The 11,864-nt window shown below is 51.5% G+C and overlaps 1 protein-coding gene across 1 annotated transcript; it reads right to left on the bottom strand.

The window, feature by feature from the left end:
- Window positions 1–6,419: 6,419 nt before the first annotated feature.
- On the bottom strand, window positions 6,420–10,834 carry PROK1 (prokineticin 1). The gene is given in 3 exon segments (XM_065891218.1): window positions 6,420–6,539; window positions 8,072–8,197; window positions 10,763–10,834. Coding segments are annotated over 3 exon segments (318 nt in total).
- Between the last annotated feature and the right edge of the window lie 1,030 nt (window positions 10,835–11,864).

Genomic DNA, 11,864 nt, shown 5'->3' with positions numbered 1-11,864 from the left:
AACTGAGGCAGAGAAGCTGAGTAAATTGCCCACAGTCCCTTTCTAATTAGCAGCCTGACCAGGGTTCAACGTCACACAGTCTTGTGCTGTTAACCACTGTGTCACCCCAGTAGCAAGGCAACTTTGCTGTTAATTCCGTGAGATTCGCCAACAGAGCAAAATGCAAAATGACAAGAAAATGTCAAGCTGCCATTTGACAGAGTTGTGTACTTGTTCCTCGGGACTTAGTTTCGTGACAGAATCTCACAGGCTCCTCTCTGCCTTGTCTCTTGTCAGAACTGTGCCCGTGCCTTCGTATTCATCAGCGTTTCTCTCTGCTTAGGCCCAGTTAATCCTCCTCACTAATCTTCAGCCCCCAGATAGAGGCCCCTCTGTCCTCACTAGGTCGGGAGCTTTTTCCTGCCCAGGATGAGGCAAGGCCCTCCGGGGGCTCTGATCCCTTTTAAGAACCACACCTATGTTTTTCCTCCAAGATGCACTAACATTTAAACGAAACAAAAGTCCCTATGATCCATGGACAGTGGAACCTTCCAAGTAGGGGGCTGAGACAAGAAAGAATCTTCTGGATGGAGGACCTCCTGTGGCCTGGGCCCAGTGGTCCTCCTGAGGCCCACACACTGTTCTCTCAGGCTCATGGCTGGCTGCAGGCTCCCATGAGGCCCTTTCTTTATAAACTTTGAGTGGAAGTCTTCAGTGGCAACTTGCAGAGGTCGAGAGGGGCTTCAGGGGGCCAAGGGGGAAGCCGAGTCTTTGCCAACCTAAAAGTTGTTCTCTGCAGTGACTCTACGGCTTTGAGCTTCTGAGGCTAGGGATGGCCCCCGACCAGGGTTGGAACAAGGAGTGGGTCATATTTCACCCTTATTCCTACCCAGGATCCTCTGCCCAGAGCCTCTGTCCTCTGGATGTGCAGCTGCTCCAGCCCGGGCCTCCACCATTCAACCCTGAGGACACAAACAGGACTCAGACACTGCCCTTCCTTCTCCCGCGGTGGAGGCTGACCTAGACATGGATGCTTTCTAAGAGCAAGTACCAACTCGCTGTCTGCAGTGTGTCCTTCGTGTTGGTGGATGCGGTGGAGCTGGGGGATGCATTTGAGTTGACCTACAGGATACGTGGAAGTCACCAGAGATCAGAGGAAAGCAGGGCATTCCCCACAGAGGGAGCAACCTGGGCAAAGACAACGTGGCATCCTCCACAAACTGAGACAGTCCTGAGGCCGGGAAGCCTGGTGGGGAGGGTGGGAGAGACAGGGAGAGGGTGACAGGCCTGGACCACAAGGGGCTTTTCGCTCCCTGACTAGACTGGGCTTTCTCCTTTGTTGCTGAGAAGCCATTGGGGGAATTTTTCACGGGGAAAGAACCAGGGAAATGCGCTGCCTAGAAGGATGACTGGTGGACACACAGGGGTGGAAGTTAAGGGGAAACTGGAGGCAGAGAGAATAGGTGGAAGCAGTTGCCCCAGACCACACCAGGCAGGATGAGGGCTCAGACACAGCAACGGCTGGAGGGAGAAGGGGCAGGGTCGAGAGACATTTAAGAGGTAATAGAAGCAGAATTTGGTGGCCAGTTGACAAGGAGCTCATGAAGAAAGGACAGTAGGAGACAGAAAAGTCTTAAGCTTCAGACTTGATACTAGGGGGCAGTGGAAGCACTAACCATCATGACCAGCAGAGAAAACGAAGATTTGGGGAGAGAGGCAGCTCTTCCTGTGCCGTGCCCTGGTGCACACAGACAGGCCAGTGGGGCATCCAGTCATCTTCCTCTGACCCCCATCCACCTCCACTCTCCTAATCCTGGAGAAGCCGTGAGAGGAGATGTCTTACAGGAAGATGACAGAGGCTTCCAGGAAAGAAGTTTGTAAGGTGGGACCAGACCCAAAGGGGCAATTAAGCATTTATCCTGCACTGCTTACTGTGGAAGCCCTCTTTACAGAGGTGGAAACATTGTCCCTCTAAACCTCTGATTGAATCTAACACTTGGAGTGTCTGGGGAGTGGTTCCCATCTGCTTTGAGAGGTTTCATCATTCTGATTGCTTCCGTCTTTCCCACCTCAGCTCTTCTGTGCCATCCCCATTTTAGCCAATAGATGGCACAAGACTCCACCAGTTGGGAAGGAAGGGTTGCAGCAAATAAGGGGAAGTCAGGCTGTCACTAAAGGGACCCACATCTTGAAGGGCTGCCCATTTACTTCACCTAATTCTAACTCTTAATTCGTCTAAAATATATTCTTATTATGGATATATTATTCTTATAATTTGATTCTTTTTATAACTATGTTTATGAAGAATATATCCTTGAATATAAAGAATTCTCACAAATATACTTTTCTTAGCCTCTGCAGCCTCCCCTGTGTTCTCTCCAGTCTTCAGGAAAAAATACCAGGGAACTGGAGCAGAGACCAATTATCCATTCCTTGAAATTCTGATACAGAAAGTGAGAATCGGTCCAGTTAGTGTAAAGGGAAGGTTCGGCCCATCCATGGGTCTGCAGATCTGCCAGCTCCCTGTGGAGATGGAGAGGGGGCCCCCTCGTGCCTGCAGCCACCCCGCCTCTCCGCTCCCTGCACTGAAGCCTGCAGCGATGCCCCACCCAGGTTGGCTCTGCTTGCAGAGGGCGGCAGGACTGGGAAAGGCCTCACACATAGCATGACCTGGCAGCAGCCAGTGGTTCCTGGAGATCCAAAGGACAGGATGGGCAAACTGGATTCCTGGATGTGGAAAGGAACTCTGTAGCCAGTACCTGAGCCTGAAAGTCAGGGGCAAGGAGACTCACGGGCTGGAAGAAGGGGACAAGTCCGCAGAGCAGGAGTCAGTATCTATCAACAGAGCCAAACTGAAGAACACGCCCTGTGTGGAGCACAGGCCCAGCCTGGGTGGGTCCTGCAGTAAAGCCTGTCCTGAGTACACCCTGGGCAGATCTGTGACAGGGTCAAGGGCAAATAAGGGAAGCCAGGAGCCCCTGGACCTCAGAAACCAGTTTTCTCAGAGGCTTCTGAGAAACACAGGGACACAACGTGTTTTCATCTTTTTTTTTTTAACATCTTTATTGGAGTATAATTGCTTTACAATGGTGTGTTAGTTTCTGCTTTATAACAAAGTGAATCAGTTATACATATACATATGTTCCCATATCTCTTCCCTCTTACGTCTCCCTCCCTCCCACCCTCCCTATCCCACCCCTCTAGGTGGTCACAAAGCACCGAGCTGATCTCCCTGTGCTATGAGGCTGCTTTCCACTAGCTATCTATTTTACGTTTGGTAGTGTATTTATGTCCATGGCACTCTCTCACTTGGTCACAGCTTACCCTTCCCCTTCCCCATATCCTCAAGTCCATTCTCTAGTAGGTCTGTGTCTTTATTCCCGTCTTGCCCCTAGGTTCTTCATGACCATTTTTTTTTTCTTAGATTCCATATATATGTGTTAGCATACGGTATTTGTTTTCCTCTTTCTGACTTACTTCACTCTGTATGACAGACTCTAGGTCCCTCCACCCCACTACAAATAACTCAATTTCGTTTCTTTTTATGGCTGAGTAATATTCCATTGTATGTATGTGCCATATCTTCTTTATCCATTCATCTGTCGATGGACACTTAGGTTGCTTCCATGTCCTGGCTGTTGTAAATAGAGCTGCAATGAACATTTTGGTACATGTCTATTTTTGAATTATGGTTTTCTTAGGGTATATGCCCAGTAGTGGGATTGCTGGGTCATATGGTAGTTCAATTTTTAGTTTTTTAAGGACGCTCCATACTGTTCTCCATAGTGACTGTGTCACTTTACATTCCCACCAACAGTGTAAGAGGGTTCCCTTTTCTCCACACCCTCTCCAGCATTTACTGTTTGTAGATTTTTTGATGATGGCTACTCTGACTGGTGTGAGGTGATACCTCATTGTAGTTTTGATCTGCATTTCTCTAATGATTAATGATGCTGAACATTCTTTCATGTGTTTGTTGGCAATCTGTATATCTTCTTTGGAGAAATATCTATTTAGGTCTTCTGCCCATTTTTGGATGAGGTTGTTTGTTTTTTTGATATTGAGCTGCATGAGCTGCTTGTAAATTTTGGAGATTAATCCTTTGTCAGTTGCTTCATTTGCAAATATTTTCTTCCATTCTGAGGGTTGTCTTTTCGTCTTGCTTATGGTTTCCTTTGCTGTACAAAAGCTTTTAAGTTTCATTAGGTCCCATTTGTTTATTTTTGTTTTTATTTCCATTTCTCTAGGAGGTGGGTCAAAAAGGATCTTGCTGTGATGTATGTCATAGAGTGTTCTGCCTATGTTTTCCTCTAAGAGTTTGATAATGTCTGGCCTTACATTTAGGTCTTTAATCCATTCTGAGTTTATTTTTGTGTATGGTGTTAGGGAGTGTTCTAATTTCATACTTTTACATGTAACTGTCCAGTTTTCCCAGCACCACTTATTGAAGAGGCTGTCTTTTCTCTGTTGTATATTCTTGCCTCCTTTATCAAAGATAAGGTGACCATATGTGTGTGGGTTTATCTCTGGGCTTTCTATCCTGTTCCACTGATCTATATTTCTGTTTTTGTGCCAGTACCATAATGTCTTGATTACTGTAGCTTTGTAGTATAGTCTGAAGTCAGGGAGCCTGATTCCTCCAGCTCCATTTTTCTTTCTCAAGATTGCTTTGGCTATTTGGGGTCTTTTGTGTTTCCATACAAATTGTGAAATTTTTTGTTCTAGTTCTGTGAAAAATGCCAGTGGTAGTTTGATAGGGATTGCATTGAATCTGTAGATTGCTTTGGGTAGTAGAGTCATTTTCACAATGTTGATTCTTCCAGTCCAAGAACATGGTATATCTTTCCATCTATTTGTGTCATCTTTAATTTTTTCATCAGTGTCTTATAATTTTCTGCATACAGGTCTTCTGTCTCCTTAGGTAGGTTTATTCCTAGATATTTTATTTGTGTTTTCATCTTATGTTTTGTATTTTCCTAGACTAGGGATTGAGGTGAGAAGGCACCATGGGGATAGTAGCCTGGCACTTAGGAGATATTCCCAGCCCCTGGTTCAGACACAGGCTCAGGGCCTCACCAGCCCATCCTTGATATCGACTTTCTCACCCACACACGGTGAACTGAGTGGCATCAAGTATTTGACACTAAACAAAAGGGACTAAATTTCAGAAAAGGGAGCTGCCACCATCCTGAGCTCACTAATGGTCTTCCCACCCAGATGCCAGCTCATGGCCCCCGTCTGCATCCAATCCATCTGAACCACACCCTCTCTGCCCAGAGCCCACTGAGCTGCCTCAAGCCCTTCATTAAAAGAGACCCTGAATCCACTTTCTCCAAAAAATTGCCCCAGCTGGGTGGAGGAACTCCAGTTGCATCTCTCTCCTACCTGTACACAGCCCAGTCCTGTCCCCTCCCCACATCCCCACACCAGTGCAGCAGGAACACCATGGCCACTCGTCCCTTTTTCATGCTTTTATTCTGCAACTAGTGGTCAGTGTGCACAGCTTCCGGCATCAACATGCTGACCTGGGCAAGCCTCGGGCAGGCGCCAGATGTGAGGTGCTGAGTGAGGCTGGTGTTTCAGAAGAGATGGAGGCCAGTGATATAACGCCCAGACAAACTGCTTTGAACTTCAGGCAGACCTCACTCTCCAGAGAAGATGACTTATCTAGACGAGGGGCACATGCAGCCTGGCTGTGGTCCTGGATAGTAATGCCTCCTGTGTCTGAAATCAGTGATCGGCCTGCCCCACCCCCGCTCCTGACCCCTCCCCAAGCTGGCCAGATGCCAGAGGCCTCCTCAAGGTCACAGACATGCTCTTGACCCTTGGAAGGAGCTGTCGAAGGTAACTCCCTCATTGCCACCTAAAATGTCAACAGCTGGTTTAGACTGAACCACCACCGTCTGCGTTTCATGGGGGGGTGATGGGACTGGGGGCATCACTGGGTAACTGGTAACTTGTGCTACGAGGGGCCTTGGAGGCCTGCAGTTCTGGCCTGGGGGGCAGGCCACAGGCTGGCCCCATAGAAGCCGTCTGGAGGCCGACTGACCTCCTGGCTCCCCACGTCTTCCTCGAGCTCACCGACTCAGGCAGAAGAGTACGTGCAGGACGGAGAGAGGCAGGGCAGGCAGCTGGAGACATGAGGAAGGAATACGTTCCTGCTACTTGCAGCCCCTCGGGCAGCCTGAGCAGCGCACACAGACTACTCCCAGGACCACAGCCACCAGCCTGGACCCTGCAGGTCACCCTGTGGCGTGTGTCTCGTGGGTGCACCTGTGTGCGCTAGGGAGGAGGGGGGTAGGTAGGCAGTGTGGGGAGTGGGAATGCGACAGCAGTGGGTTGCAGGATTGGGCCACAGGGCAGAAATAAAAGTCCAAGAGAGACCACCCCAGCCTGTGCTCAGGAAGAGGCCCGGTGGGTGTCCGGAGACCAGACAACTCCTACAAGTTGATGTTCTTCAAGTCAGTGGAGCAGTGGTACCTGCCATCCTGGCCTCTGGAGCACAGCAGGCTGGGCAGGCAGGGGCAGGTGTGGTGCTGGTGTCTTCTGAAGAAAGGGACCTGGGGAGAGAAGGGAAGAGGGTGGCACCTTCACCAAAGGGAGATGGGCCCTCAGGGCAGGAGCCTCTGGCCGGCCCAGCCCTGGCCAATGTCTCTCTGCCACCACCCCAGCACAACAAAAACAGTTTTACAGAGGAGGAAACTGAGGCACAGAGTGGCTAAGCAACGTGCCAAAATCACACAGCCAACTTGTGGAGGAGCCAGGATTTGAACGCAGGCAATCTGGCTGTGACACACTGGGATCAGCCACAGCCCTAAAACCCCACAGGCCCTCACACTGCCCACCCGGGGCCCCTCGCTGACCCAGCACACGTGATCACTCACAAACTCACACCTACATCCGTAATTGAATATCACTTATAGCTCACCCATTATACTCTCCATCCCGTGTCGGGGGCCGGGTATGTAGCTACACAGGACATGGTCGCTGCCGGGTGATTCATACCCAGAGGAGGGCGAAACCACTGAGCTTTCCTCAAAAGGGCTGAATAGGAGAGGTTCAGAGCATAGGTGCCTGGAGCCTGGGCTCCAGTCCTAGGTCTGCCACTTCCCAGCTGTGTGGCAACTGACAAGTTATTTAGCTTCTCTGTACCTCAATTTATTGTCTGTAAAATGGATTAATAACAGAGGCCACCACCTATGGTTGTAAAGGGGTTTACACTATAAACCTAAAGAGGCTTAAACTCGCAAAGAGCGCTTAATACCAAGGGTGGCACATAGCAAGCACTCCGCATTAGCTTGTATTACCTCTGCTGCCTGCTTTGGGAATATAGATCTGTGGCTGAACCCCCTGACACACCCCAAGGCCACGAGGACTGTGCTCTGTCCCGTCTGTCTCCCCCCACCTCCTCACTCCCAGGCAGACCCTGCCAGGGAGGACCACAGCCGGAGGATGTCCCTGGGTGCAGGTGTGCTCCCCAGAGGGGCTTGAAGGGCGTCCTGGAGCACAGGAAGCCCCGGGAAGGGTGTACAAGCCCACAGTAGCTGCTGCGTCCACCTCACGTTCAGAAGCGAAGGCCTTGTGGCCTTTCTGTGCCCTCTGGGCTGGGAGCTCCTGAGGGAGCAAGGCAGGCGCTGGGCACCTGGGGCACAGAAGGGTGAACCTCCTTAAAGTGTGTGCACCAGGGGCCTGGCCAGCCTCACCCTGCCCCTCCCCCACCCCAGGCCCTGGCTGGGAGCCCATTTTACAGTCTTCCCACGTCGTGTTCTCGAGGGAAGGATGCCGTACAGCAAAGGGCATTCAGGGGCCTCTCAGAGCTGGAATTCATCAGATCAGCAACAAACATCAGACGTGTCAGTCTACTCCCCTCGTTGTATGCATGAGGTGACTGATGCCCAGGACCCTTCAGCAAATGAGGAGCTGGGGTCCCAGCCCCCAGGTCTAACAGGCTGTGTGATTGGGACCCCACTGCACCCCAGGCCACCCCCAAAGCAAGGAGGCAGTGAGATATTCCTAGAATGGAGTCAGAACACTGCGGTCCAGTGCCGGCTCTGGCTCGTGGCCTTGTGCCCTGAGCAAGTGTGGGCAGTACCTTGTGGCTGCCGGGGTAGCACTCCTCTCCTTCCCACCCCAGCGGGGTGCACACCCGCAGCCCACGCAGCTACAGGCTGACTGCACAGCAGGTGCCCGCCCCACACTGGGCGTCCCGCTCGCAGGCCTGCGGGGTGGAAGACAAAGGGGTCGTTAGTGCCCATTAGGCCCATCCCAGAGAAACCAGAAGGGACGCACATCCAAAAGCCCTTGAGAGAGGTGCTGGGAACAGCACCCAGGCCGCGGCCTTCCGGGACACCTAGGGCAACGCTGCCCCCACGCCTCTCTCGGCGGGATGCTCAGGGCTCAGCTGGGCAGGAGACCTGGATCGGAGGAGTCCCCAAGCTCCTTCGAGGTCACTCGGTAGGGAGGCTGTCCTCTTCTGACGGGACTAGAGCTTAGGAGATGGAGCTTTTCTAGCACCAGGAGATGCTCAGTGGATGCTGGTGGGATTGAATTAATTCAAATCCTTAGACGGGGGAGGGCCCCAATGGCCTGCACCCCAGGGTGTCAGTGCTGAGTTTCTGTGGATGTGGACTCTCCAGCCCTCACCTGGCAGCACTCAGGGTTAGTGCCTCCCCTGCCCATGGTGTCCCCCTCGGTCCTCACTAGAAGCCCAGCCTCACCTGTGGGTTCAGCACCCCTTGACAGGTGTTTCCCCTGGGGCTTCTCTGCTGACCTGCCTGGCCCCCAGAGAGGGATGGACCCCTCTTGGGCTGGGCTCCCAGAGCAGGGGCTAAGTGACCTGGAAGGTGCCGTCTATATAGCCACACAAGCCCACTTTAAACAAAAGCCTGGATTGGGAAAGACAGAACTGAACGGCTCCAGACTCACAGGAGGCCACACTGGAGAAGCACCCAGGCTTTCCACTTCCAGAGAAGCTTTGCAGCTTTTCTGAGCCAAAATTGGGAGCGGGATTTGGGCTCTTATTTACCAACACAAGGCCATGGAGGGCCCTCTGGCTGCCTGTGGGGCAAGGCAGGAACTGTAAGACCCGCAATGTGCTCGGCCCCAGGAGGAAAGTGAGAGATGCCGGGGCTGCTCGTCACGCAGAGGAGGTGTAGGTGGCAGTCACCTTGCCACTCAGGTCTCCAGCCTAGTGAGGGCACTTCTCACACACCAGCCGGTCCCTGAAAGCTCAGGGTTAGGGCCGAGTAGATCCCACCTGACTCTTCCACCAGAGAGGTGGGGCATCGCTGTCGCCCTCTGGGAAGAGGGACCCCCCAGGCCTGCATTTGGGATGGTCACAGTCCTGGGAGCAGGGGAGTGCAGGGATGGTAGAACGCAGCCTCTTCCTAGGGTCAGACTCAGGGCAGCAGCAAGGCCTGGAGCACAGAGGGAACAGTTCTAACTACCTGTGGTCGGGTCTGTCATGTGTGTCCTCTTATCGCAGCTTCCTCTCCTTCTGTGCTTTGCAAAGTGTCAAACTGGAGCCTTTATTAGGAAGATATTTCCTCATGTCTCAGACCTGCCTCCCACGCCCCTCCGCTCCCCCATCCCAGGCCAGACTCAGGGTCAACCCGCTGCACCCGTCCCTCTCGACGGGGTAACCATGGCTTCTATCCTCTGCTCTTACCCTCCTGATCTCCAAGCTACACAATAGGAAGACAGCCTTTGGTGGTCTACATTCATTAGGTATAATTCTGCCCTGACAGTTGTATTTATGCTCTGGGTCTCCAAAGCATTGGCTTGCCTTTGATACTTGTTCTTCTTTGAAACTCAGTCTTTTTCCTCTAAAAGGGAGAAGAAAGAAATTTCCCTTTCTGTGAACATTAAAATTAATCCAATTCCAGGAATGGTTTGGCCTTTCTCTACATTTCCATTCTCTGTGTAAAAAGTTAGAGGAAGTTGAAACAAAAGTGAATGTCCCTCTTTTCTTTTTTTTCTGGTGGCTTTTATCTGGAAAATTCTCAGGTAAGCCATTACTTTCTGTTTTGGTAAGAATTGTCCCACCACTGTCACACAACATGTGCCCGTGTGAGGGTAGGTCCAGGTGAAGCCAAACTTCTGAGAGAGAACCACAGTTGGGGTGTCTCAAATACTATGATGTGCCCGCCCGGGTGTGCCCACAGTGAGACCGGATTTCTACTTGTTATCCGACACTTGCTTATGGGTCGCTCAGCCAGATGTTGGCGTCGCCCTTATTCTTATCAGACCTGGGCACCGAGTGAAAACACATAAACCACAAGGGAAAGAAAGAGTTTCAGGACAGGCTTTCTTTAAGAGTAGAGAAAGCAGAGATTAAACGTACCCAATAGAAGCTAAATAAGGTCACAGTCTTTAAGTCAAATTGCTACGTCAATTACACTTGACATGTGGTCTAGACCATATATGAAAACCAAAGTTTACACAAAAGATAGATTGGGGGTGCTAATCCACATTCTACAAGAAGTCATTATTACACAATAGGAATCTTCTTTTGACCAAAGTTCCAAACTTCAGAATTTGCAATGCTTTCCTAATGCACTGAGAGCAGAATTTGATTTACACACAGTTTCTCAAAAGCAGATCCCCTTTAGCAGAGTGAGGTCTAACTAACGTGAAAATTCTGTGAAATGCCTCTCGGAAGTGCTGTCTGGCGGCTGGTTCCCCACGCCCTTGGTTTGCCTACTGTTCGGTTCCTGGCTCCCAACCCATGCAGACCCCGACGTCCTCCCAAAACCCAGGGAGTAGAGAATATTGGACGACTTACCCCTGTGATCACGGCACAGTCGGACATAGTCACAAGGAGAAGCATGACTGAGACTCGCGTGGTACCTCTCATGGTCACTTTGGGGGGATGGCAAACACTGCCGTCTCCGCTCAGCCTCAAGCCCGCCAGCTGGGAAGGCCAGGCTCTCCCCAGAGATTTATACCGTCCGATCCAGGCTGCCCATGGATGCCTGTCTCCTCTATTCTCTTTCTCTTCACACTGTTATTCAGATGATCTCAGAGATGGAGATGAGACCTGAATCCCTAATGACATCAAATCACCACCAAAACCAATAAATGAACCATCGGCGGCAGTGACGGTTGCTCTGACTCTCAGGACGCAGAGATCCAGTCGGCTCTGTGCATCGTACCCCACAGCACTCTCTGCCTCTGGGACATCCTTCTATTCTGCTTGGGGCGGGGTGGGGAGGGCTTTGGCAATAAATCAAGGGATTTACAGCATCGCCATTTACCCTCCCCTGCGCCAAACCGTGTGACAGACACTCAGGATCATCGGTTCCGTCACACGCAAGCCAACAAGAATAATCTGGGCACTTAACTGTCCGCTCAGCACGAGCTAGGGGCTGAGAGCACACAGTGGGAAGGCAGTGTCCCTGGTGCCCTAGAAGGTTAAAATTCCAATGGGGAGACATGAGACAGTGAGAAAACAAGGCCAGGCTTGTGGGGTTGATGTTCCTGAAAAAACTCACAAGGAATCGCCCTCTAAGAGGCTCAGGAACCAGAGGGCAGAAGATGAGCCAGGCCACAGGTCCCTGTGGAAAAGCGTGCTTGGGCTGGGCTGCAGCTAAAAGGTACCAGGAGCCACGCGCCTTCCTGTTTTATGCGTTGAGCATGAGAGTGGCCTTATCCAAAGGCGAACAAACACCGTGGATGCAGACACCAGTCCTGGGGAAGGTGACTCTGGGCACGGCCCCTCCTGCTGTGTGGGGAAGCGCCTAGCCCAGATCTCCCCATGCCAGCCGACTCAGAGAGCTCCCAGGACCCTTTACCAGACAATCCCCGCTTCTCTCCACAGTGATAAAAGCCATTGGCACCCAAGTTACGTCCCCCAATATGCTAAAAGGTGTTATGCACAGAAATAC

The sequence above is a fragment of the Phocoena phocoena genome, chromosome 1, assembly GCF_963924675.1.
Source record: "Phocoena phocoena chromosome 1, mPhoPho1.1, whole genome shotgun sequence".
Classification (NCBI taxonomy): domain Eukaryota; kingdom Metazoa; phylum Chordata; class Mammalia; order Artiodactyla; family Phocoenidae; genus Phocoena; species Phocoena phocoena.
The sequence above is the reverse complement of the archived record's forward strand: the minus strand, read 5'-3'. Positions and strand labels throughout refer to the sequence as shown.